This window comes from Guillardia theta (assembly GCF_000315625.1).
Source record: "Guillardia theta CCMP2712 unplaced genomic scaffold GUITHscaffold_63, whole genome shotgun sequence".
NCBI classification, from domain to species: domain Eukaryota; class Cryptophyceae; order Pyrenomonadales; family Geminigeraceae; genus Guillardia; species Guillardia theta.
Window position 1 is genome coordinate 26,163 of NW_005434611.1, and position 25,263 is coordinate 51,425.

The 25,263-nt window shown below is 53.3% G+C and overlaps 8 protein-coding genes across 8 annotated transcripts; 6 read left to right on the plus strand and 2 right to left on the minus strand.

Moving 5' to 3' along the window:
• The first annotated feature begins 24 nt into the window (after positions 1-24).
• GUITHDRAFT_153953 (hypothetical protein) lies at positions 25-1,033 on the plus strand. Its single transcript, XM_005827836.1, has 2 exons — positions 25-809; positions 860-1,033. The coding sequence occupies exon 1, from the start codon at positions 266-268 to the stop codon at positions 455-457; it is 192 nt and encodes a 63-aa protein (XP_005827893.1). The 5' UTR covers positions 25-265; the 3' UTR covers positions 458-809; positions 860-1,033.
• A 1,014-nt stretch (positions 1,034-2,047) lies between these two features.
• GUITHDRAFT_158254 (hypothetical protein) lies at positions 2,048-2,432 on the plus strand (the record flags this gene model as incomplete). The annotated part of the gene is made up of 3 exons (XM_005827837.1): positions 2,048-2,109; positions 2,156-2,297; positions 2,340-2,432. The coding sequence occupies 3 exons, from the start codon at positions 2,048-2,050 to the stop codon at positions 2,430-2,432; spliced, it is 297 nt and encodes a 98-aa protein (XP_005827894.1).
• Positions 2,433-3,802: 1,370 nt separating this feature from the next.
• On the minus strand, positions 3,803-5,939 carry GUITHDRAFT_112916 (ammonium transporter; the record flags this gene model as incomplete). The annotated part of the gene is made up of 10 exons (XM_005827947.1): positions 3,803-3,826; positions 3,870-3,946; positions 3,993-4,070; positions 4,119-4,149; positions 4,193-4,321; positions 4,368-4,607; positions 4,667-4,713; positions 4,772-4,815; positions 4,913-5,009; positions 5,069-5,939. The coding sequence occupies 10 exons, from the start codon at positions 5,937-5,939 to the stop codon at positions 3,803-3,805; spliced, it is 1,638 nt and encodes a 545-aa protein (XP_005828004.1).
• A 2,532-nt stretch (positions 5,940-8,471) lies between these two features.
• GUITHDRAFT_112917 (hypothetical protein) lies at positions 8,472-10,250 on the plus strand (the record flags this gene model as incomplete). The annotated part of the gene is made up of 8 exons (XM_005827838.1): positions 8,472-8,956; positions 9,001-9,100; positions 9,152-9,292; positions 9,342-9,562; positions 9,610-9,660; positions 9,715-9,761; positions 9,986-10,092; positions 10,137-10,250. 8 exons carry the CDS (start codon positions 8,472-8,474, stop codon positions 10,248-10,250), a joined length of 1,266 nt encoding a protein of 421 aa, XP_005827895.1.
• A 1,288-nt stretch (positions 10,251-11,538) lies between these two features.
• Positions 11,539-14,604, plus strand: GUITHDRAFT_88554 (cytochrome P450; the record flags this gene model as incomplete). Its single annotated transcript, XM_005827839.1, has 12 exons — positions 11,539-11,625; positions 11,892-12,008; positions 12,054-12,146; positions 12,353-12,562; positions 12,740-12,871; positions 13,008-13,109; positions 13,311-13,370; positions 13,415-13,501; positions 13,546-13,680; positions 13,848-13,985; positions 14,125-14,404; positions 14,516-14,604. The coding sequence occupies exons 1-12, from the start codon at positions 11,593-11,595 to the stop codon at positions 14,602-14,604; spliced, it is 1,476 nt and encodes a 491-aa protein (XP_005827896.1). The 5' UTR covers positions 11,539-11,592.
• Positions 14,605-18,011: 3,407 nt separating this feature from the next.
• Positions 18,012-18,991, plus strand: GUITHDRAFT_88558 (hypothetical protein; the record flags this gene model as incomplete). The annotated part of the gene is made up of 3 exons (XM_005827840.1): positions 18,012-18,263; positions 18,530-18,691; positions 18,738-18,991. 3 exons carry the CDS (start codon positions 18,012-18,014, stop codon positions 18,801-18,803), a joined length of 480 nt encoding a protein of 159 aa, XP_005827897.1. The 3' UTR covers positions 18,804-18,991.
• Positions 18,992-22,393: 3,402 nt separating this feature from the next.
• GUITHDRAFT_54660 (hypothetical protein) lies at positions 22,394-22,657 on the plus strand (the record flags this gene model as incomplete). Its single annotated transcript, XM_005827841.1, has 1 exon — positions 22,394-22,657. A coding segment is annotated over one exon (264 nt), but the record flags the coding sequence as incomplete, so codon positions are not given.
• Positions 22,658-23,096: 439 nt separating this feature from the next.
• Positions 23,097-23,334, minus strand: GUITHDRAFT_43357 (hypothetical protein; the record flags this gene model as incomplete). The annotated part of the gene is made up of 2 exons (XM_005827842.1): positions 23,097-23,248; positions 23,295-23,334. Coding segments are annotated over 2 exons (192 nt in total), but the record flags the coding sequence as incomplete, so codon positions are not given.
• Between the last annotated feature and the right edge of the window lie 1,929 nt (positions 23,335-25,263).

A 25,263-nucleotide genomic window follows, 5' to 3' on the forward strand; every position in this document is an offset into this window, starting at 1 on the left:
TCCAATTTTACCCTCATTTTCTTCGCGTTACAAGAAGATGCTGCCAAGGCGCTAGCTACCGACGCACAGAAGGACGGAGGAGGTTGAGATCCTCCAGTTTTCCTTTGCAGAAAGCAAGGCTATCATGTGTACTAACCGGGTTGTGTATACCATACCAAAGGAATCGACGGTTCTCAATGCATAGTATCCCTTGCGAGTGAAATAACGTGCAGCTCTGTACGACTCCATTCCTTTGATACAATGCAGTTTAATCAGTACTCCATCAATGGCACCGATGCATCTATCAAAAACGCCACGAGAATATTTCATCTTGAAGCCTGTGGCGATGCTTTGCAAAGCATTCGTGTCCTTCAAATCAGGATATCTGATGCGCAAGGGACGGTCACAATTCGAGATGGCCACAAGTACTTCATTCTTGCGCACAATCAGAGACTCAATGGAAGTGATGAATCTTTAAATATGAGCCACCTGCCAGCCATCTGATTATCATGGACAGTTTCAACTCCGCCGTGATACACCCATATGGACTGCCCCTCCTTCCATGTTCCTCTTTGCCAGTAATATCATTACGAATGAGAGACAAAAGATGTTAGAATGCAGTGCGAGACATTCGATAGAATATACGAAATTGATAGTCACTGAAAGTTCTTTGAAACTCGTACCAATCAAGCCTCTTCCTGCTCATATTCCTCTTCGTCCAGTTGCCGATCCTGTTCCCTTTCCGAAGATGTCTCTTCTTCTGCGGTGGACCTAAGGTCTCAGTTTCGTCACTGGACGATTCGGAAATGGTTTCTTCTCCATCACTGCAGGTAAATTCATAATCATCCGACCCATCATTGATGGGTATGTTATCCACCAGCGACATGCCCGTCCCGCCTTCCATGGCAGGGAGGGGCGACGAAATTCGGAAATTGCAAACGCATCGTTTGAAATTCAAATATAATGAACTTTTAGTTTGATTTCAATTTGCTTTTTCGACCTCGAGCACGAGTTGACTTAAAATTAGTACCAGAATGAAATTGAATTTGGTCTGCGTTAGTCTCCCCTAAGCCAATTCTGACCGTCGGTCGCATTGCCGCTTATAGTCCGACACTGATGACTGTGGAAAGTGCGGTAATCCGAGCCACTGACAGTGAGGCATCATGCCGCAGTGCGGTAGTCCATCCGAGCGCCCCCCGGCGGCGGCCGCCCGGCCGAGTCACTTGACTCGCACAGCGGCACTGTGAACTTGCCAGTTGGAAGCCCGGCCCGGCCCGGCCGGTGCCGGCCCGATCCGGGATGGTATTCGCCGCTTGGCTCGCGGGCAGTGCCCAGGGGGTGGGTGGTTCAAGCGGTTACTATGTGTAACGGTGGCGTGTTGAGAATTTGAAAATTCCAAATGTAGCCAAGCACAAGGCAAAGAGCAATGTGAACAGGCAGCGGCGAGAGTAGAAGATGGGGGCAAGAAGAACACGAGAAACCAGAGAATCTATGAACTAACATGGTTGACTTCAATTATCTCAGAAGATACGCAATGGACACTCTAATGCAACTGTTGTTCTTTTGGGGTTTTGATATGAACCGACAAGGCATGATTCATCAGAAAAAATATGAGCCATTTGTGAAGAATAGATGCCAAAGAGCTGTTGTTGTTCATGATTTCAGAAAATTTTGTTTCAATAATAGTATATTCATCAATAGATATGCAGGTTAATTACGAAATTTGATCATCTCTCAGAAACTGCTTGAAAGAAATGATGCGTTTTCAACCAGGAAAGCAACACAATTACAGGGTATCTAACATGTCGCAGGTGACATCAGATTTAAGTTTGTATTTGGAACTACCCGAAATCAGAAAGACACAATTTGTATGAAATTTGTAAGTGATGAAAGAAGACTTCTGTTTGAGAGAACTGACGCGCACTTTTAGCTTCGTGTTTTTTGAATGAGTTCTTCCCTTTCTTCATCGGGCTTTTATTCCCGCATGTATCACACTGACACTCAAGCAACGAACAAGAACAACAACTCCAAGACCGTCAAGGCAGCGCAAAGATCTGCTCCCAAGGGAATGTGGACCAAAGAAGAGGACGAAACTGTTATCCGCCTGGTCGAGCTCTATGGGCCCACAAGGTTATTCTCTTCGCCTCTGCCTGTCCCCTCCTGATCAGCGGATCAGGTGGGCGTCCATCGCTTCGAACCTTCCTGGGCGGAACGGGAAGCAATGCAGAGAGCGATGGCACAACCAATTGGACCCAGCCATTAAGAAGGAAAGTTGGACGGAGGAGGAAGACCGTATTCTGATGCAAGCCCATGCTGAGGTGCTCTGCCCTACTTGCTGCTCTTCCTTACGAGAGTCTCAGCTGGGAAGTGCTTGGGTGGAAATCTCCAAGCGTCTGCCCGGGAGGACCGACAACGCGATCAAGAACAGATGGAATTCATCGATGAGTGAGTGATTAGATGCCGAGCTTTCACTCATCTCGTCGCAGGAAAGAGATTCATGGCCGCGGAAGAGTTTGCCAAGAAAGATCCTCCGAAACCTGCAGGTTTATCTCTTCTTGCATATGCAAGGCAGCTGGGTTGATGGCCTTGCAGACACTTGCAGCAAAGTGAAGAAGGAAGACAAGAGAATTGAGGAGAAGAATTTGCCAGTAGCCAACAACAGGATCAACCCCCCCAACTCGAACTCCAAGGACCTCAAGGTCTCCCGCTGCCTCTCTCCCTTGTCGATAATTGATTTCTTTTCAGGAGTCGAATGTTTCCTCCAAGCTCACGACAACTTGCCGTCCTATCGCCGTGCTCAATGCGTCTTCTGTGCGATCGAAGCGGCGGAAGCTGGAAGACAGCGAGGTGAGAGGAAGACCTCTCTTTCCTGCTCTGCCTTGACATCAACCAGGTCGAGACGCTTGGGAGCATCTTAGGCTCCACTCCGAACCCTGCGAAAATTCTCTTCTCGCCGGAAGAGCACAGAAGCAGTTCCTCCTCTGCGCTGGACGACACCGTCATGTCAGACCAACCCACCATCTTCATTAAGAACGAGACAAGCTCCATTCACTCGCCGACTTCTGCTGAGTCTCCTTCTGCTGACTGTCGACCTCGTGAGTCGAAACTTCCACCTGCTGGTTCAGCTGATGTCTTTTCAGGTCAAATCTTCCCTCCCTCGGCAGAGAAGGACAGCAGCGACCTCGAGAACCTCACCACGCACACCCCGAAGTGTTCCTCTCTCCATCCCGGCGCTGGCTTTCTCTCAAGGTTCTGCTGTCTCCTCTCCTGACTGATCTCCTGACCTTGCCTCCCAGCGTGAAGCGAGGGAGGCATGACCTGTTCGAGGCCGGCGGCCTCTTCTCCCCTTCCACCTTCTTTCGTTCTCCTGTGGCCGAGAGTCCCTCGAGCGTAAGCTGTTATCCTCCTCCTCCTCCTACACCTCTGCACACCCGCACTGACCTCCTCGCAGCGAGCTCAGGCGAAGGGATCGAGGAAGAGACCGCTGGTGTCTCCCAGCGCAGGTGAGGGGAAAGTGGTTTGATGGGCAATTGCTGAGTGCGATTAGATGTCCGTCGCCCCATCCTCTTCTCCCCGTCGGAGGAAGTACCAGGAGCGGACCAGGTGAGAGGCGGGAGGGGAGGGAGAAAGAGGCTGAGGCAGCCGCAAGGTCCCATGCTTCTCCTCGCTGCTTCTCGACTCTGCACAGAAGCATTGAAGACTGCAGAGTGCGCATGATCCAGGAAAGGAACGAGTGAAGGGCCTTCAAGTTCAGAGAAATTTGCTTACGTTAAACAACATTCTTGATCGCTCCAATAATGTACACGCCTCTTGTTCTTTGCAGTCAGATGAAACCATTGCCCTCTCCCTGCTGCTTCAGTCAGTCATGAATTCTTGCTTTACTTCCCCACCTTGCTCGGTGAGCTTTCCACATCCGCTTCCAGGGAGCAGGAGCGAGGCAGCTCCAAGGACGAGCGGTTTATGTTTCCTGCAGCCCCGTGAGCGCTCGAGCTTGTCAGCCCTCCAGCTCTCACCGTCAGGGTCGAGGTGGAAGGGAACCAAGCTCTCGCCATGGCAGACCATGTCGAGGCCGCTCAGCTCGTCTTCAATGGCTGCAACCCCGTCAGCACTGGCGTGATGTTGCGCCTGCCAACTCTCACCAACTCGCAGCCCGAGCGTCATGTCGACCAGCTGGAGAAGAAGGTCAAGAGCAGCGAGCGGAAGGGACGGAGACCTTGAGGAGGATGTAGGAGACAATGAGGGACCAGATGGCAGAAAAGGCGACTCCGTACATCTGCAGGTAGATCTGCTTCGGGTTCCCGTAGAAGGCCCCGTTCTTGCCAGATCCCTTCCCGGTGATCTCCTGGCACGAGTCTTCAACTTCAGCTGTCCCACCCACCCGGGCTCACCTCAGTCGCGAAGAAGCCGGTCAAGATTCCTCCCAAGGCTCCTCCAGGCGCATGGATGCCGAAGGCGTCGAGCGCATCGTCATAGCCGAAGCGATGTTTCAGCTGAGCCGCAAAGTAGCAGACGGGCCCAGCTAGAAAACCCATGCAGAACGCGCCCGTGACATTGACGTAGCCTGCTCCGGCTGTGATGGTCACCAAGCCAGAGAACATGCCGCTGATGATGCCCAAGACACTCGGTCGCTGCCGACAGGAGTGAGATTGTAGCGACGAGGAGAAGACCTGCCACGTCGACTCCTCACCTTGCGGATCATCCACTCTGTGCACATCCACGTGAGTGATGCCGTAGCTGTCAAGGATCATTTCAGTATCTCAACATGCATGTCCAACTGTTGCAATCCTTTCACCTGCCGCCAGGTTTGTGTTCAAGACAGACGTTGCTGCCAGTCCGCTGACCTCTCAAGTCAGATTCCCCTCCTTCCCCTCCTCCCCTTTTCCCCTATTCCTCTTCTAACCTTTCTCCCTATTTCTCTTCTAAACTCGCATACCTGGTAACTCCGGTAGGTTGCCCGGGGTATCGTTCGCCCAACGCCGATCCTCCGTTGAATCCGCACCATCCCACCCAGAGCAGCGACGCCCCCAACACTGAAGAAGCACGGCGAGCATATCATTTTTCCCTCCTCCCCACCATGTGTCAAACTCACCTGAGATCAATATGTTGTGGTGGCTAAACACCTCCCTGCCGTACCCTGCTCGTTTCCCCACCACAATGCTAGACATCAGCCCTGCACACCCGGCAGCCACGTGTACCACATTCCCTCCTGCAAAGTCCATGACGCCTGCACTGTGCAAGAAGCCATCCGTCATCCAGGTAGAGTGTGCGATAGGACAGTAGACCAGCAGGTGCCACAGTCCGATGAAGACGAGCATTGGCCCGAACCTCATTCTGTCTGCAAATGCTCCGCTTATGAGCGCCGGGGTGATGATCGCAAAGGTGAGCGAGTAGACTACGAAGAGAGGCTCGGGGATAGACGGGAAGAGGGGATGGAACCCCGTTAGCTTCACCTTTTGCAGCCAAAACTTCTGGTGGCTTCCAAAAACTTTCCCTCCAGTGTCAAAAGCAAGGCTGTATCCAAAGAGAACCCACAGGATCGTTATCAGGCACGCAATGCTGAAGCTTTGCATCACGGTCGAAAGGACATTCTGAACGCGAACTAAGCCTCCGTAGAACATGGCGAGGCCGGGAATCGTCATCATGAAGACCAAGGCGGAGGAGGTGAGAATCCATGAGACATCGCCCGACTGGAAAGCTGGAATGCTGTTGCTGGTGGAGATGTTCTTTTGCAGCTGAGAAATGGTGCTCTCCAGCGCTTTGATCTTCTCTAGGATCAGGTCACTGTCTCGGAGCGAAGACTTGGCATTGGGAAACTCCTTCGATTTGACGGCTTCCACGCTTGCTCTCAATGCCGGAGATTGTGGTTTCACCTTCCAATCCACTTGTCCTTCAGCACTACACGAGACCAAGAAGATGACAACGGAAAAATACTTGAGAACGCAGTACAAAAACCGTGGCATGCTTAGATTTTTCATGTCGCGAACACCACAACTGTCTTGTTGGAAATCAAACTCATTGCGACAAGTTGGCGAGGCTCTGAGAAATGGGAAAAAAAGTTAGATGTGATAGATGATATCAGACTCGCATTGCAAATGAACGATCATTATTCAACGCAGCCTGCGGATTCCGGTCTGTTCTTGCTTTTCAGATGTTTGAGACGGTAGCAACAAAGCGAGATGAATGTCACACTTCACAGGAAGGAAAGAAATTGAAATAGTGGCTAGTATGCAGCGTGTTGGGTATGAAGGTCGAGGTTCAGTCCGAAGATTCAACAGCATTCAGTGTGAGGAGCTAGCTATGGTTTGAATGTAACTACCTCAATAGTTGCAATGATGCCAGGGAGAGCTATAGACAGTCACCAACATGGTTATGGTCAAAAATGGGTTAATACATCAAAATTCTGAGCAGGGAGGACGTCAAGTAATGGAAAGATGGCCAGTGATGAGGAAGAAACATGATGGACGAGGGATGGAGGGACTGAGTGTAGGATGAAAGGAGGAAGAAATGACAGAGAAAGATGGGGAAACAATCAAGCAAAATGTAAGCGGTGGAGAGAGGTGGAGAGAGGTGGAGAGAGGTGGAGAGAGGTGGAGAGAGGTGGAGAGAGGTGGAGAGAGGTGGAGAGAGGTGGAGAGAGGTGGAGAGAGGTGGAGAGAGGTGGAGAGAGGTGGAGAGAGGTGGAGAGAGGTGGAGAGAGGTGGAGAGAGGTGGAGAGAGGTGGAGAGAGGTGGAGAGAGGTGGAGAGAGGTGGAGAGAGGTGGAGAGAGGTGGAGAGAGGTGGAGAGAGGAGAGTGAGAAGAGTGAGGGGAGTGAGGAGAGTGAGGGATACTGGACAGCACGGGGAGGGTTGAAGGCATCACGATCACGCGCTTGCTCCCTGCTCTCCCCTTCACTAGCGGCTAGCAATCTCCAGGATTGGGGGATGCTGGTCTAGTCAATAGGGGGTAGGGTGGGATCAGTACGGGTACATTCATCTGGTTTTAATACGACCCGGGTACTTGTAGTGCAATAAGGTCTATTCAGGTGGGTCCGAGGTAGACCCCGTGGGTCCAATGTTAACCCAACAATAGGGATCGAACTGGTTGTGATAGGTGGGTGGTATGTTATTTGGAGCTAGAACCATTTAGTTAATAAACAATTCTGTACAACATATTACGATTATAAGTATAATAATAATGTTAAATAAAAATGGTACAGTTATATAAATGAATATATTCTGTTTATAGGTACGAAATATCCATACCTCGTCTTATCGATCACGATCCCTCGAGCTTGATGTCGAACTGATTTTGTTTCACCTACGTACTGGCCGGATACTTCGGTCATTGCCGGGCCAACCTCAGTGGGCGGCTGCCAGTGAGCGCCGGCCGGGCCCGGGGCATCTGATCCTGGGCCGCGCCTTTGCCACCGTGCCGTGACGGTTTCCGACAGTGCCGCAAGTATTACTGCTTGAAGAGTACGGTACTGTAACTTGTGACGCCGCTAGTCTCACGCCGGTCCTCAGCCACGGTGCCGCGAAGCCCGGGCCTGAGTCGCTCTACTAGGCGGCCGGGCTACCGTACTCGACGGTGACCGCCCCGTATCACCGTGGCACCGTCACTGCCTCAGTGACAGTGTACGGTCGCCGTCGCCGGACTCGGTGACTCCGCCCCCCGCGGCGGCGCGTTGGCAACCCGGTTGAACCGGGTGAAGTCACTGAACTCAGTTCTGAATCGCCGCGGCCAGCCTGACGGTGCCGCCGGCCTAGCGGCGCGCCTACTCAGTGAGTAGTAGACAAGTTTGTTAGAGTGGCCGCGCGACCGGGCCGTACCGTACTGCAGTGCACAGCGGCATCATCCCGCCGCGATCTCGCCGCCCGGCCGGCCCGGGCCCTGGGGCCCGCCCCGCGGCAATGTTGGCAGGCGACCGTGACCGTATAGTACGGCGGATCCGCCGCCGGGGCCCGGCAGCGGATGCAGTTCAATTCTTCAACTTTTGGCAAGTCCGAATCATGTTTCAAGTGTCACAGTGTGCAGTGCTGTCACGGTGGGCCGCGCTCCGAGGCTCAGTCCCGGCCGCAACTTAGAAGCCGGCGGCGCCGCGCCCTGGCACTCACGGTCGGCCCCGGCGTACGGCACTGAGCTGGCGGCGCGGCCCGGCCCGCCGGCCTGCCGGGGGGGGCCGGTCAGCCATCATTCAAGCTCGCCGAATGTTTTCCCGGATTTGCCTACTGTGATGGGGTCCACATTTGATGGGACGAGTGAGAGAGAGGAAGCCGGGGAAGAATGGCAGTCAGTGAGGCAGAACTCAAGATTGCTTGAAGCAATGCTAGTCCAGCTGTCACAGAGTGCATGCCCGGATAAATGGAGACTGATTGTGATGTACAGGTTTCCATCCCTTGTCTCTGACCTCATCCTCTGGCTTTGAATGGATGTCTGTGCCAGTGGCTATTGTCATGGACAGAAATATATCGAAGTTCGTCTGAGGTCCTTTCCCTCCCTTCCCTGGTTACAATGAAGAACAAAGAGAGCAAGCGACTCTTTTCGACTTACAATTCATGCATTGCCCTTTTCAGGTCAGCTGGATTGAGGGGAACGAGCAAGTGGAGACTGATTGATTGCAGGAGATTATCCAAGTCTACCAACACCAGGGATTTGTGGGTGCGATGTGCAGTCTTGACAGCAACGGTTGTCTTCCTGGCATCGATGATGTGGCACTGGATACCTCAGAAGACAAGTCTGAATACGGAACATAGAGCACAACCATCGTCTCAGCCTGCAGTTGCGAGAGCGAGATGCTCACCGACTGTTGACATGCATCACGTCGGCTCATGCAAGCCATTCGCATCATTCCAGCAAGATTGCAGTTTGTCGCCCGAACAAGCGTACTCTCGCATACTGACAGCGGCTGCGGCGGCTCTCAAGGGCGAAAAGGTGAGGGAAGTGAAGCAAGGGAACGGAGTTACTCTGATCAATGAGTATCTTCCAACCAATGTTTGGTAAAGAAGCCATGGCATGTTTCACTGAGTGACAAGTGCCGTAGGGTGCTGTCTGGAGACGAGCTGTTCGTGTTCCCGACTTGCGAGGTCGGTGATACCTTCGACATCCCGCTGCCATCGGCCAACAGGAATTCCATCGCAAAGGTAAATCGTGAGAGGTTTAAGGCAGTTGAGCGACTCGTCACCTTACTCAAGGTGAGGAGTATCTCCCCGCGGGTCCTCGAAGTAGAAGATTTCCTCACTCCCGAGGAATGTCACGAACTCATCTCGTCGGCGAAGCCGTTGATGTCTCGGAGCACAGTAAGCGCAGAAGGTGACTCAGCGGTGTCGCTTCAGGTGCATGGAAGTGGCAGTGTGGGCAAGAACTGAAGATCTCGTGATGCAGGAGAGCTCGCGGACCTCCAGCACAGCTTGGCTTCCACCCCACTCGCACACCCTTGCCAATAAGCTGTACGACAGAGTTTCGAGCCTTGTTGGCATTGATTTTCGAAAGCACGAGCATGTCGTGGTCGAGGATTTACAGGCAATCGACAAGAGGGGTGGAAGTAGCGTAACAGCCTGGCAGGTTCTTCGATACGAAGTGAACCAGCACTATCACATTCACCAGTACATAGATGCCTGAGTTTGAAAGCCGGCCCTCACATTTTCTACAGTGACTACTTCGACCCTGTGCTGCATCGCGGCTTTCTACAAGGAGACGGCAGGTCGGCATGGATGTCTTATTGACCGTGAAGAACTATTTATGTTTATGTGGACAGGAACCGATTCATTACTGCCTTCTTCTACTTAACCGATGTTGAGCGTGGTGGCGAGACATGCTTCCCCATGACAGGCAAACTATCTTTTACGCCTGCTCTCCGACCTCACTTCCCCAACCACTCTGCTTTCCCTGTTCCGAACTCCCCTCTCCACCACCCTGAATCAAGTCCTTCGGTACCCCAAGCTCCCCCCCTCCTCCCTCCTCCCACGAGACGAAATCCGCTTCTTTTCCTGCTCTTCCTCTGCTGTCACAGCTCACAGTGCAAGAAGGTGATCCTCGGCCCATCACCGACTACTCCGACTGCAATCGCGGGCTGCGCGTCCCTCCGAAGCGAGGCAAGGCAATCATTTTCTACTCGCTGCTGGCCGATGGACAGGTTCGACCCACAGCCTGCCAGCATGTGCCTGACATGTCCCACAGAGAAGCGGAGGACTCGATGTCGCCTCCTGGCATGGCGGGTGCGACGTTCACAACGGAACGAAGTGGGCAGCGAACTACTGGATCACTCTCAAAGGGGTGCATCCTCAGCGTTGAGAAGAAGTTGCTGATTCGAAAAGATTTATTTTCAATGTAATAGAATGAAACGATTTGTTTTATTTCTCGTAACACCATGAAACCATCTCTCTTCGTCCCAATTGTGTTTTTAAAAATGATTAATTGCAATTGAGTCGTAAACCTTCTGTTTTCGCGACGGTTGGAGGAATTAAAAAATACTTTTTAAAAGGGGTCAATGGGGGAAAACAAGAGAGGAGGGGGGCGATCCGGGGGGGTAGGGGTTGTAGAAAAATCGGGGTGATAGACAGGCCATAAGGGGGTAGGTGCTGGCATAAGCAAGGGGTAGGGGTAATCGTCCCTTTATGTAGATTGGGGGTAATGTAAAGGAAAGGGTAGGGGTAGCACAACAGAACCGAAATCACAGGATTTGCTGGGAGCGGTCCAGGGTAGTAGAGCATAATACAGGGGTAGGGGGTAGGAGGGTGCTATAGATATAGAAGGGTAGGGGGTGATGGAGTCGGATTTTCGCGGCCGCGGGAAGTATGGCAGGGAGGTGAGGACAGGCAAGAAGAAAGAAGCAACAGAAGCATAAGATAAGGAGCTGTTGAGGGTCAGAGGAAACGAGCAACGAAGCGAGGAAGGAGAACAAGAAGCGAGGAAGGAGGATCAGTCGGAGGAAGAGTCTTGAACCAGTCGACCACCTTGCTTCATCAATTCGTACCGATGGATTCTGCTCGCACACTTCAAGTTGTTCTGCTTGTCGCATGCGGTAAGATTCGTGTGGTTTCAAACATTTTGTCTATTGCGATGAGATTACTCGTGACCTACTGTTTGTCTGCTTTGGACATTGATTGTAAATAAATCGCTTGTGCATGTTGTGATATTTCTATTTTTAATCGAGCTAGCATCAAACTTGACTGACTTGTGCTTCAGGTCTCCTGGAGGTCACGGCCTACAGTTCACTTGCCTTGTCGTCGCCTGCTAGATACCTGACCTTGCAAGCTGATGTAGTGCGAACACCACGGAGGGCGAGCATCTTGTCTATGCGACAAACGCTCTCGTCCGATGAAGAGACGAAGCAGTCGCTGCATGGAGCAGCCAAGGGTCACGACCATGGCCATCACGCCCACCAGCTTCCTCCCTTGCTGAGCCCAAAGATGTTCCACACAGGCACATCAGCTGTGAAGTCACAGGAGATCAAGGATCCGGACATGATGGACAACTTTCTCACCGGGCTGTTCCAGGTGCTTCTTCCCAACCCCTCTCATTTGATCAATGTGTGCTGACTGCCTGATCGAAGATCGGGGGAAAGTTTCTGTGGCCAAACGACAAGGCTGTCTTGGCGGTGGGACACATCAACGATCTCATCGGCGATCGTCCCATGTTCATGCCGCTCAACAAGTACTTCCGCGAGGTTTGGACGACTTGCCTCAGATGCTGCATCCCTCTACTCAGCATGCTCCCTTCTCCTCTCTCCCTCGCCCTTTCTCTCCCCAGTTCTTTATCCTGTGAACCGCCGTGTTCCTCTTACTCCCTGTTTCTGCGACAAACCACGGAAGTCCTCACTTTCCTCCCTCCCTCCCTCCCTCCCTCCCTCCCTCCCTCCCTCCCTCCCTCCCTTGCCATCTCGATAGCTGCTCCTCATGCTGCATTCTTACGTCATCTCACTTTGTCTGGCAGTATGGAGGAGTTTACAAGCTTTCCTTCGCTCCTGTGCCACAAGCAACCTTCTACGTGCTCTCTGACCCACACGCGATCAAGCACGTTCTGAAAGAGAGTCCCAACGACTTTGACAAGGTCTCGAAGCTCGGGGTAGTCTGCCAGCTGCTGACGCATGGACAGGGTCTGCTATCTGAGATTCTAGAGCCCATCCTTGGAAAAGGTCTCATTCCCGCAGACCCCGAGACCTGGAGGCAGCGACGCCCCGTGATCCAGGTGACGCAGATGTTGTGGTGCTGCTCGATTTCTATATCGCCTGCAATCCGAACATCCGTATCATCGGCATTTTCCTCGTCGTCATCATCATACTCATATTCATATTCATGGTCTTCATCACAAATCATCCCATTGAATTCTTCGGTCGTGTTCTCTTCATCGTGTCTACTTTCCTGTTCTGCTGGCATTCATGACATCTTCTTCAGCCTGGTTTCCACATGCGCTGGTTAGAAAGGATGACGATGACCTTCAATGAATGCGCCTCGATTATGATCGACAAGCTTGAGGGAGAGGCAGATGCCGGGAATCTGGTGGATATGGAAGGAATGTTCAACTCAGTCTCTCTCGATATCATCGGCAAAGCTGTTTTTAACTACGAGTTTGGCTCTGTCACCCGTGAGTCCCCGGTGATCAAGGTAAGTTCGTTCCCCCCTCGATGCGCTCTCAGCTCCGCTCTCGTCCCCTCCGCCTTCTCCCCCTCCTTCATCCCTACTCCTCCCCCTCCGCAGATGCTACTCTCTCCCTTTCCTCCTCAATTCCTCTTCCAGTCTTGTCATCTTTCTCCCGATCTCTGTATGACCTTTTGTTTTCAGGCAGCGTACGCATGCCTCAAGGAAGCGGAGCACAGATCGACTTTCCTCCTTCCCTACTGGAACGTTCCCTTCCTTGGTCAGGGCAAGTTCTCAGTTGTTCCTCGTCAGCGGGAGTTTGCGGCTCACCTGGAGGTAAGATACAGTAGGATGAGGAGGGAGGGAAGGAGAGGAGAGGAGAGGAGAGGAGAGAGGAGAGGAGAGGAGAGGAGAGGAGGGGGCGCAGGACGTAAGGCAGGAGGAGAGGAGGGGCGATGCTGACATCTTGTAGGTGTTGAATGACACGCTGGACACAATCATCCAGAAAGCAAAATCGCTGAAGAACGAAGATGATCTCGAGGCTCTTGAGAGAAGAGACTACAAGAGTATCCAGGTGCTTCAGCATGATCCGATACGTGGACGCTGCTCCTTCTCTCTCCCCACGTGTTGCCCCATCTCTTCTCTTGAGGCTACTTGCTCTCCTTCCCTCCTCTCTCCTCTCTCTCTCCCCCCCCTCCCGCTTCCCCCCGCGTCTTCCTTGAACTTTCTCTCTTGTCCGGAACTTGCATCGCATGCAGGACTGACAGTCTCCTAGGATCCTTCGCTCCTCCGCTTCCTCGTCGACCTGCGAGGAGGTGACTGTAACGACAAGCAGGTGCGGCTGATGAGCGACGTCGCCGTTCTCACCCCTTGCAACAGCTCAGGGACGATCTCATGACTCTCCTCGTCGCCGGGCACGAGACCACAGGCTCCCTCCTCACCTGGACTGCCTTCGAGCTCGCCCAGGTCAGCTGACGCGCATCCCGAACTCAGTCGCTCATCCCTCTCAGAATCCAGCGGAGATGCGGAAGGTGCAGGAGGAGGTCGATCGCGTCCTAGGGGGTCGCAATCCGACCATGGATGATATCAAGAAGCTCGAGTACACGCGGCTCGTCCTCGCCGAGGGCCTCCGCCTGTACCCCCAGGTGAGGATGGAAGAAGGAAGAACTGACGGAGTGGGCGGGGATGAGAGGAGAGAAGGGTATAGGGGGGAGGAAGGGGGCGAGAGGAGGAAAGGGATGGAGAGGAAGGGATAAGGAAGGGGGAGGAGGGGAGGGATGGAGAGAAGGGAGGTAGCTGATGTGTACTTCAGCCTCCTATTCTCCTCCGACGAGCTCTCAAGGAGACGAAACTTCCTGTCGCTCACAGCGGAAGTCACGAGGACCAGGCGAGCAGCGACATGCAGCCATCCGGCGTCTCCATCTCCCCTGGAGCCAATATCTTCATCTCGGTAAGAGGAGGAGGAAGTCAAGGAAGCAAGATCTGCAGAGAAGATGACGGAGAGGAGAAGGGAGGAAGGGGAGAGGAAGCAGAGAGGAGGAGGGAGCAGAGAGGTAACGAGAGGAGGAGGACGGTGACTGTGTTTGCAGGTCTGGAACCTTCACAGGAACCCGAAGCTATGGGACAACCCTGACTCCTTCGACCCCTCCCGCTGGTTGCGCCCTCAGCCCGCTACCAACGGTCATAGCAGCTGGGCAGGATACACCCCCAGGAAAGATATGGGGCTCTATCCCAACGAGAACGACGCCAACTATGGCTACATCCCCTTCGGAGGAGGACAGCGCAAGTGCGTTGGCGATCAGTTTGCGATGCAGGAAGCTGTAGTCATCCTCTCCAAGCTCTTCCAGCGCTTCGACATCGAGCTTGCTGGTGCTTTCTTCCCCCCTGCTTCCTACATCTCCGAGCCCCCCCTCCCTCTTGCTTCTCGCTGCTCCTTTCCCTTCTCGTCTCCTCTCAGCTGCTGACCTCGAGGTCGTACAGGGTCTCCAGAGGAGGTGGGCATGTCCACTGGCGCAACCATCCACAGCAAGAACGGCCTGATGATCCGCCTCAAGAAGAGGAACGTCTGAGTCAGAAGCCTCTGCTCCGGCCCATCACTGTCATCCGACGGTCCCTGAGGTTACTCAGGCCGGGCTTTTCTCCTCAACGTTCTGCTCCTGAGCTTTTGCAGCTCCTGCCATTCAATCTCCTCGTATCCTGCTAGCTTCTGCCCCTTAAGATCAAGCTCCTCCTCCTCCTCCTCCTCCTCCTCCTCCTCCTCCTTCTCCTCCCCTCCCCCTCCTCCTCCTCCTTCTCCTCCCCTCCTCCTCCTCCTTCCTTGGTCCCTTCAGCCGCTTCCCTAAATTTTCCGCCTGTGAGTAGAACAGAGAATGACAACCAATGAGCATCTGACCGTACCTCACTCGTCAACAAGTCGCATACTGCACTTATAAGAGTGCTTTACTCAAAGTTAAGTTAAAATCAGTACGAGGACAATCAGAAAACTTGAAAAAGTTTGAAACTTTACGTTTCAAACTCTGTGCGATACAAACTTTTCAAAGTTCGTCCACAAAGTCATGGGCGGATCCCAGAGCATCATGCGTGCCGCTATGATCCTCTTCCTCTGCCTGTCGTCCTTCCAGTCCCCATCCTCACCCTCCCTTCCTCTCTTTGCTTCCTCCTCCTCTTCCTCCTCTTCCTCCTCTTCATCCTCTTCCCGCTATTTTCTCTCTTCCTCCCCATCCTCGCCCCTCCTCTCCTTCCATCCTTCCCCTTCGTCTCCCGTTCCCTCTCGATACCCTTGCGGTATCCAATCTCAATCCGGGAGACTGAGAGGAGGGGGAGAGACTGTGAGTCAAGAAGAAATCATCAAGCGCTTGAATGAGATAGATGAGCTCTATGCTCAAGGGCAACTTACAGAGGGGCAGATGCAAACTGAGAGACAACGAATCATGGAAGACATTGCAAGAATGCTGGAGCTGAGGGCAGACGATGAGCATGGGGATGACGAGGAGCTGGACGAAAAAGATGATGACTACTACCTTAACTTGACTTCTGTCCGGATAGCGAACAACGAGTTGGCAAAAGCAAATGCCATAGGAAGAAGGGAGTTCGTCCACCTTGGTGACATCTATATGCGCTTGGATGGGAGGATGGAAGTTACAGACGAAGAGCTGAAGTTGCTGCGCCGGAGAAAGATGCGGTTTGCGAGTGAAGACAAGCTGGGATTTGCGGCATTCTGTTTTGCAGAGCCGAGGTGCCTTGCGAACGGGACCGTGGGTCCACAATGCAGGGGAAAGATTCGCCTATCAGGGAACGAGTGGGTGAGCCTGTGTTGTGGGAGAGAGAACTGAATGTTGGCATGCAGAGTCGTGTCCTTCTGGAAGCAAGCGGCTGAGGAGAGATGTAAGGAGCTGCTCGACCCCACCGGAAGACCCTCGGAGGAGATTTCCGGCATTGAATTCGTTGCAAACCGTGACATTGCAGTAGGCGAGCATATCATCAGTGGGTAACCTTTTCTCTTGTCCTGCTGCTGACTTTGCTCCTAGTCTTCTGCTACAACTACACTGGCCCTGAAAATCGAACGATCTTGCCCCTGCGATGTTCGCCCTATGGAAAGCTCAAACGCGCACTGTGGATTCCTGAGAAGAGAATTCTAAACATTACAGTCGAGGAAGACATCTTTGCTGATGAGCCCTTTCACGTGGCGTTCGATTGCGATGTGAAGCTAGTGAAGAGAGCAGATGTGATCGACATCGGAGAAGAAGAGTTCCTCAACTCTTTGTTTGCTTCTCCTCCCATCAAAACTTTCAGCCGCTGGAAAAAGCGGCTCGATGCGGAGCGTGAAGATCTCCTGAACAAATCTGCGGGGATGAGTAAAAATCAGGGATGGGTTCTGAAAGATGAGTCGCTTCCTCTCATCCAACCGGGAACTATCATGCAGCTTGTCAACCTCGAACAGAGGCCCGAGTACAACGGGAAGTTGGTAGCGATGGTGGGACGATCGATGGAGCGGTACCAAGTGCAGATGATCGATACAGGGAGGACGATCTTGGTCCGACCTCAAAACCTTAAGACAACAGATGCAGAAGTTGATGCTGGAAGCATTTCAAAGGCAGAGAGCCAAGCCTGGATCCTGCTCAACCAGTTGTATCCCAACGCAAGGGAGAACATATCCTTCTCAGACAAGCGATTGTACCAGCTCTCTGCAGAAGATCTGGAGATCCTGGAACGGTTGAATCTCAGCTCGTACACCAACAAGTTCTTCTGGGATACGCAGCACAATGATGGAGGGCTGGGGAAGCAGATCATTCCTCCTCTTGGAACGAGAGTCGATGAGATGGAAGAAATCGTTACCGTACCAAGGTGAGTGAGAGGATTGCTCTTGTGCATCTAAATCCCTTGCAGTGCAATCGAGATGCAGTACAAGGATCGCTTTCAACCAAGACAAGCCATCATTGACTTCGGGCTCCAGACTGCAAGTCTGGCCAACAACCCCGCAAGGTCTTCTCCTTCACAATTCTGCATTGTCTCCCCCATTGCGCGTTCCTGACTGACTCCTCGCAGCATCCGAGAGCTCGTGGCGGCAGGCGCAAACTTGAGTACGAGAGTGTTTCCTGGATGTCCCCACGGAGACCACCTTCGCACTCCACTGCATGTGGCATGTTACGAGGGGAAGGAGGAGGCTGCGATGGTGATTTTGCTGCGCGCTAGTGCCTGGCTGAGTTTCCACAGGCGCTGTTGGAGCTCGGGGCGGATCCAAACGCACTGGACGAGACCGAGGCTACTCCTCTCCACATGGCAGGGGTGAAGGGGAGGACACGACTGGTGAAGGAGCTCATGGAGTATGGAGCGGACCCAACCCTCAAAAATAAGTTCAACCACTCCTGCATTCAACGTATGTCTACGTAGATACCTGTAGCTCTATCTCACTCGGTATGCAGGAGCAATCTTCTGGGGTCAGTACGACGCGGCAAAGGCGATGCTGGACAAGGTCGGCAAGGCGTACGACAGGAGCGAGATACGAGATATGAACCGGTACAGTGTACTTCTCTCGAAGAACGTGGAAAGGTTTCGACATGAGGATTAGAGTCGTTTCGCACTCAGTGCGGCAGTGTGGTCAGTTTATGATTCAACTTGGGTGAACTTTGAGTAAATCGCCACCCCAGAATGATCAATGCCAGGATTACGGGCGGCACGGGCTGCACTGGAGTCCCATCGCGGCCGTCGGGCGCTACGGCCCGGCGCACAGTGCGGCAAGCGCCTGAGCCCGGCCTGCCGCGGACTGGCCGCGCCCCGCCGGGCGCCGGTCCCGCCGGCCCCCGGCCCCAAGTTGGGCCCGGCGCCGGCCAGGGACTCCGGAAAGGTCACTGGAGTAACCAAGTAGGTCGGAGTTCTAAGTAGACGTTGATGTCTCCCTCGTTTTCACCTGGGCGAACTTGCTGACCAGCAACAGGCCTCAAGGCGAAGCCGCATGGCAGGGAGGGTGAGCGCCGCCATGCGGGAGGTGCTGGGACAGGCGACGGGGCTGCTGCAGTTTGGCTGCCTCCTCCACTGCTTCCATGAGCACATCCTTGACGTTACCATCTGTATCGGGCCCTCCATGATCCCTACCTTCAACCTGGAGGGTGATGTCGTCCTGGTGGAGTTCTGGACCACGCGGAGGCAGAAGCTTGTGAATGGAGATGTCGTTGTCGCCAAGTCCCCGACAAACCCCAAGCAGACAGTGTGCAAACGAATCTGCGGGATGGTGAGGAAGGAGGAGGAGCAGGCAGAGACGTGCTCACTTTCATGGCAGCCTGGTGAGATCGTCCGAGTGGCCCCACAGCATCCCTTCCAGAGTGCACGGAACTTCCTGGTGAGCAACAGGGGAAGGCAGGAGGGCAGCATGTAGGGGGGCAGCGTATAGGAGGGTAGCGTGTAGATCGGCAGCATGTACAACAGCAGCAACGGCAGCATGTACAACTGCAGCATGTTGGGAACGAGGGCGGGGGAGAAGGCAAGGGGGAGGAGGAGAGGAGGGAAGGTGAGAAGAGGCCGGATATCAACCCTCATGGTGTTGTACAGGTTCCAGATGGACATGTGTGGCTGCAAGGAGACAACCTTCCCAACTCGACCGACTCGAGACACTACGGTCCTGTTCCTCTCGCTCTCATCCGGGGGAAGGTGTTCTACAAGGCACGTCGGGTCTCCCTGCCGTTCTAGTCTGACTTGCTCGCGTCAGATCTGGCCTCTGGGGGAAGCAGGAGTTGTGGAGTCGAAGTTGATGAACCAGGAGTTGAAGGACTAGACAGTTTCATCCCTTCATTGTCACCATGAAGTCAAACAGTTGCTGCCTCGGAGTGCTCGAACTCCGGCAGCTTCTTGGTAAGGAGGAACCAAGCGTAGATAGCGGAGAAGAGGAAGAACATTCCGATGACGGGCTGGGCGGGAGGATGTCAGTGTGATCAGCCTTTGAAGAGCAACAATTCACACCCAGTTGTAACCAGCCCATTCAGAAGAGAAGATCTGTTTGTACCTGTGCGGTACAGGTACAATCAGTTGTTGCATGAACAACATCATGGCATGTCAAGAAAATTCCAAACTGACCCCAAGACAAGAGTTGATGTGCTGAAACATAATAAATATCCCTGAGCAAAAATCTTCCTTACGAACGGATCCGGGACCTCTCTTGTCTTCCACACCTGCGAGATGATTCTCACTTAAACAAGAGGATCAGCAAGATACACTGAGCAACAAGAAGCAGACGGGGTGAAGAGAAAGGGCAGAACAACTAGGATAACAGGGACAGCTGAGTCAGACCAGGACGGGGTGAAGAGAAAGGGGAGAACAACAAGGATAACAGGGACAGCTGAGTCAGACCAGCCAACTCTGGGAGAAGATGAGCGCTCCATACAAACGAATGATGGTGTTGGCTTGCTCTGCCATTATCCTGCACCCTTGCTCCTCGCCTTTGAGATTCATAAAGATCTCGTACAACTACAAGTAGATCACGTCAGTCAACCAAAGTTTTGAAACAAGTGCACGGAAACAGAGATGTGAATTCGGAATGTCCCTGGCAAGCGCTTTCTCACCTGTGGGTGGACAATCGCAATTGCTCCTGTCACGGCTGCTAAGAAAGCATGAATGCCTGCACAACCACGACTGTGAGACCCGATGATAATACAACTCGCAGGCAGGCAGGCAGGCAGGCAGGCAGGCAGGCAGGCAGGCAGGCAGGCAGGCAGGAGGGTGGAGGAATCACCGTAAATCATATCCAGTTGCTTCTTCTTTGCATAGAGATTCGTGGAAAACCTTCTTTGTCTGTTCTGCTGCGAAGACGTGCTGTTCTGCTCGGATTGATTTGATCCCGAGGGCCTCAGACATGTGGGTGTGAAGCCGTCGTCGTCGTCTTCGTCGTCTGAGCAGGGGGTGTTTTTAGAGGTCAACCGAACCATGCTAAATCCGTCAAAGAGGCGGCAAGGGGATGGGTCGGAGGTTCAGAGCAGGTCTTCCTGTGTAAGCGCTCAAGGACGTCTGATGCTGCTGCTCATAGCTCCTCCGCACTCCTGTCACAATCTTCGGCGTCAAACATGGTACCGCAAGGTTGGGGGTAGGAAATGGGCAGAAGAGCACTGGTACAAGAACAAACATGATCCGAAAAGTCGAAGCACAGACAGCTGCTCAACAATGCAACACATGTTGCTTGCGGGTGCCATATCAGCGCTATGCTGCTCCATCACCGTCGCCATTGTCGTCGCCCCGTCTTCGTTGCATCCCGCCATGGCTTCCGGGCTCTTCAACTAGGGGTAGGGGTACTGATGGAGACTGCAAGAGTAATGAAAAAGACGGGTACTTTCAGCAAAGAAAGGGGGTGATGTTTGATTGTGGTGGGTAGGGTTGGCCGAGGACTGCTCCGATGGTCGTATTGAAATTGTTCGACTACTCGAGGAACGAGGAAACATGGGAGGAGGAGGAGGAGGAGGAGGAGGAGGAGGAGGAGGAGGAGGAGGAGGAGGAGGAGAGGGGAGGGGGAGGAGGATGAAACGTGGAAATGGGAATTTCCGGAGACGATACAGAGAGGGAGAGGAGCGGAGAGAAAACAGCAGAGGAAGGCGACAGGCATGGTTGAGTTCGAGGTCAGCTGGGGAGGGAAGAATAAAGCAGGACGGCCCGAGTGACAATCGAGAGGCAGAGATGTGGCTTTGGATGCGATTTAGCTACACGTGGAGACTAACAACATGCTGTCAGGTGTTGAGAACAGCTGCTGGATCGATGTGATATCAAGAGTGGAGGACCGCCGCCTGCCCTGATGTAAATTCGATCGACATCGGCTCTGAAATGTCACTTTCCAAGAGCATCATACTCCTCCTCGTCTTCTCTCTCTCTGCTTCTTGTGTTCAGAGTATCTCCATAGAGTTCGAGCATCTCGGAGCCCGAGTTTACCTCATCGACGGGAAAAACACCTGGTACCAGATCCACTTCCTCGTCACCGACATTCCTCACGAGCGATCTTCGCACACATTCAAGTTGGAGATGCAGACGGCATGGAACGATGGCGAGTGGGAGAAGACAGGATACATGGATCATGTGCGGGCTCCTTTCCCTGCGCGCAGAAGTGCGGGGATGAACATCAACTTCCACGGCACGCTGAGGCTCCGAGCTGTTTTGAAGGACTTGGACGCGCTGGACAAGAACGAGACTTTCACACGAGACGCCTCCATCCAGGTGCTCAAGGTCAAGGATGCTCCTATGTATGTCGCTGCGCGACTGAGGATGGGTCAGACCTTGAAGGTCCTAGAGCCCAACGACGAGCATGTCCAGTCGCTGGCTGCGTTCGCTCTGAACGAGTTCTCAGCAACAGCAAGGTTGCCGTATGACGAGATCGTGAGCGCTGCTATGATCAAAGTCAGCGCAGACAGAGAGGAGTACGTGATCACCACTCGGTGTGCGCTCGAGTCACAGTACTGCAAGGTCGGGGGCCTGTTCATGTTCGGTATCTCCCGGACAGACCGCGATCAGAAGATCCACCTTGACATTACGCATGCCGGGGGAGTTCCTTCGGGCATGTGGAGCAAGAATGCTCCGAGATCGTGGAGGGAGGCCGTTGAAGAAGGATACTGTGAGGCGTCTGAGCCTGTGCTCGAGGCCAGCTTTCTTCCTTGGACGAGGAGAGGAGCGAGGATAAGCGAACAGAACGTAATCAACATCCTGAACAGCCCGAACAAACTTTGCTGGCAGAGGCTGAAGGTCATCAACAATGAGCTCTACATTGAACAACCTCAGGTGGATCGGATGGGAATCAAGTTGCCCGAAGACGACAAGTGGTATACCTCCTGCCTGGCTGAGATGGTTCTGGACGTCCTTCAAGACTTCAGGCTCCCGGATGTCGACCTTTGCGTTTCCGAGGAGCTGCCACAGGTACTGAAGGGGGAGAACCATGCTTCTCTCTCTATGACCATCAGCAGTGCGCATATGGACATCGTCATCCCCGACCTCTTCTTTCGCTATTGGAACCCTGACAACGTCGTGCCGCACGACTGGTACAAACCTCCCCAAGACTGGTCCAAGTACATTCAAGGCAACGTGCTCAAGTGGGAGGAGCGGGTCCCTAAGCTGTGGTGGAGGGGAACGGTGTCCTCCTGGCACATGAGCGCACGAGGGGAGCTCGTGAAGCTCGGCAGGCAGTTTCCGGATCTGATCGATGCCAAAGCCCTCCGAGTGGTCGGGCCAGCGTTGAATGAGACGTGGGAGGGGGTGGAGGAGGTGCTAGCGCAGGTGCGGGAAGGAGGGAAGGGGATCAAGACTGATCACAACGAGCAATTCAAGTTCAAGTATGTCATCTGCACTCACGGCCCCCACAACCACTGGAGCAACAGGTTCCGCTCGCTGCTCTCCAGCGGGGCAGCCGTCTTCAAGCAGGAGGCTTCCCTCCGCGAGTTCTGGGAGTTTGAGCTCCAGCCCTTCGTTCACTTCATCCCCCTCAGCGAGGACCTGTCAGACCTGGTGGAGATGGTCGAGTGGGCCATCGAGCACGACGAGGAGGTCAGGAGGATCGTGCAGAATGCGCTTGAGTTCGTGAGGACGCGGCTGACTCCGCAGCGGATAATCTGCTACTGGGCGAACCTGCTCGAAGCTTACGGAGGGAGGATGAGCTACACGCCGACCGTCTCGCCTAACGCTTCTCTCTACTACAACGTGGCGGCTTACATGCGATGAACGCAGAAGTTGTCTGATTGACGTGACTGTCGGGGTGTCTCATATTGTTTTTATGGGTTATTGCTATCTCACCAACACTTCTTCTCCTACCTTAGCTGTTTGTATTACTCTTGCAGCTCTCAGCTCTGCCTTGACTTGTGCTATACATACATACAAGATCTTTCTGTCCCTGCCGTACCAGCTGCTCATCAGACTTCAATGGCTCGAGTGCCATGACCCTCCGCGCATGCTCGGTGCGTCCCCCGCGCTCAGCGATCGAGTGAACTCACTGGATTCCTTGAGGGAGGACGACTTGGTTGGCGTGTTCGACCTCTTGTGCTTGTCCCTCTGTCGCAGCTGCTGGACGAGTCAACGTGAGTGGCTCGCATGTAACTTGCCGCACCTTCTTGTCGTACTCCGCGCGCTTGTCGGGGTCAGTCAAGACCTGATGCGCCTGGTTGATGGCAAAGAACTTCTGATTTGCTGTCGGATCGCCGACATTGCGATCAGGGTGGAACTGCCTGGCTAGTCTCTTGAACATGTCTTGAATCTCTTTCGCTGCAACACAACTCATCGACAGGGATGCAAGCGACGGGCGACTCACAAGAGCTATCCCTTGACACGCCGAGCAGCGTGTAGTGATCGATCTCCACGTCACTGGAAGGAGCTTCCGAGCTCGCTCTCACGTTGGGCCTGCGTCTTCCCTTTGCTCCTCCTTTGATCTCTTCCTGTTGTTGTCCAGCACTCTCTGACTCCTTGGAACGCAGCAGAGAACCGTCGTCCAACATAAACAAGTGCTCGGGAAGGACCTTGAAGAGCATCAGTAGACAGATTGAAGCTGAAACAAGGAGAGACCTTGAGCAATCTGTTGGGCTGATTCAACAGGCTGACTACCGTCTTGTCTCCTTCTTGTCGCACAAGGGTGCATAACTGACCATTGAGCTCGTACGACCGTTGCAACCCCTGGAGGCGGAAGGAATGCGCATGTTTCCTGATGCTCTCGGCATCGTTGGTGGACGTGGTTCTCCTGAATGCGAATCCTCCCTTCGCCTTCTCACCCTCGTCCCCTTGGGATATATCGTCACTACTCCTCGTTCTGCTGATACCTTCTTCAACACTCCTCGTTCTGCTGATACCTTCACTCCTCTTCGTTCTGCTGATACCTTCTTCAGGGCTTCTCGTTCTGCTGACACCTTCTTGAACACTCCTCGTTCTGCTGTAAACTTCTCCATTATTCCTTGTTCTGCTGATGCCTTCTTCACTCCATTTTATTCTGCTGTTAGCTTCTCCACTGCTCTTCGCTCTGCTGATGCCTTCACCCGTGCTGAGTTTCTGCATCGTGAGGTCTAGGAAGTCTTCATACTGCTCATGAGAAAGTCAGTTGCTGATGATAGAGGCATACATGAATGGAGGAGAGGTGTTGAGACCTTGCTGTGATCGTTCATTTCGTGCCCTCTGAAGAGCTGTGGAGAGGATTGGAAGACTTGCGAACCCTTCACATCAGAGTGAGGAGTAAAACTTCAGGAACAAATTCATCGTCAGTCTCACCTCCTTTGTTCCCTGCTTGTTGTGTTCTGCTCCAAATGTCCGCCTCCGATGTTCTATCGCCCTCTGCCTTGCTGAGCTCTCTTTGACCTGAACGTCACTTGCATTCTGTCCATGAAGTCAAAGTTGTCGAAAAATCGTGTTACGTCACAACAGAAATACGAAGTGACATGAATGTTTGCCTGCTACTCGACTCTGCCTGCTGCCTTCATCTCTTCCACCTCTCTTTTCTCTCGTCTTCTCTTTCCTCTTCTCTCCCATCTCCTGTCCTCGCTCCTTCGCTTTCAGCATCTGATCCCTGCATTCGCATTACCAGCATGTTCGATGATTTGCGCCCGCAACTGGCAATATCATGATAAGGTAGGGTAGATCACCCCACCTTACGGACTGTCTACCTAAAGTGCTTCAAACGTAGGGTACTTTTGCTGTAGCGTGGGGTAGGGTACATGACAATTTCCGAAAAAAAATTGACTGCTACTACTGAATTCACTCAAAGAAGTAACTGATAATTTCTAGTACAAATCTAACATCAACCTGGCGCTATCCACGGTTGTATGACGGGTGAGTCATCATTCAGAGAGTCGCTTGTGACTTGATGAGATTTACATGCTACACAACTTGAACATCTATACACCATCAACCTCCTCACCCATCCCGGTCAAACACAACTCGGATCGGCTTCTTCTTGCTCGCCTGCATGGCGACGCGCGTGAAAGCTCTACGGCACCAGGAGCGTCAGAGGAGCATCGGCCGTCCCTCTTCACCTCTGCTGCGACTCAGTTGCTCGGAGACTGTTGGCGAGGACAGGCGGCCGTTCCAGCACGTCCGTTCCTTGTCCAGCTAGCGCCAAGCTTTCCCTCACCTGCTCCACTTTGCGCCTCATGCGTAGGTTGGGATCTGGTCAGAAAGTGAGGGAGAAGGGCGAGGGCTAGCGTGTGCTTGCCAGCTGAATGCGACATCCTCTCTCGCTCATTCCTTGCCTCCATCTCCGTCGTCAGCCTCTCCTGCAGGAGCAATGAGATCGAGGC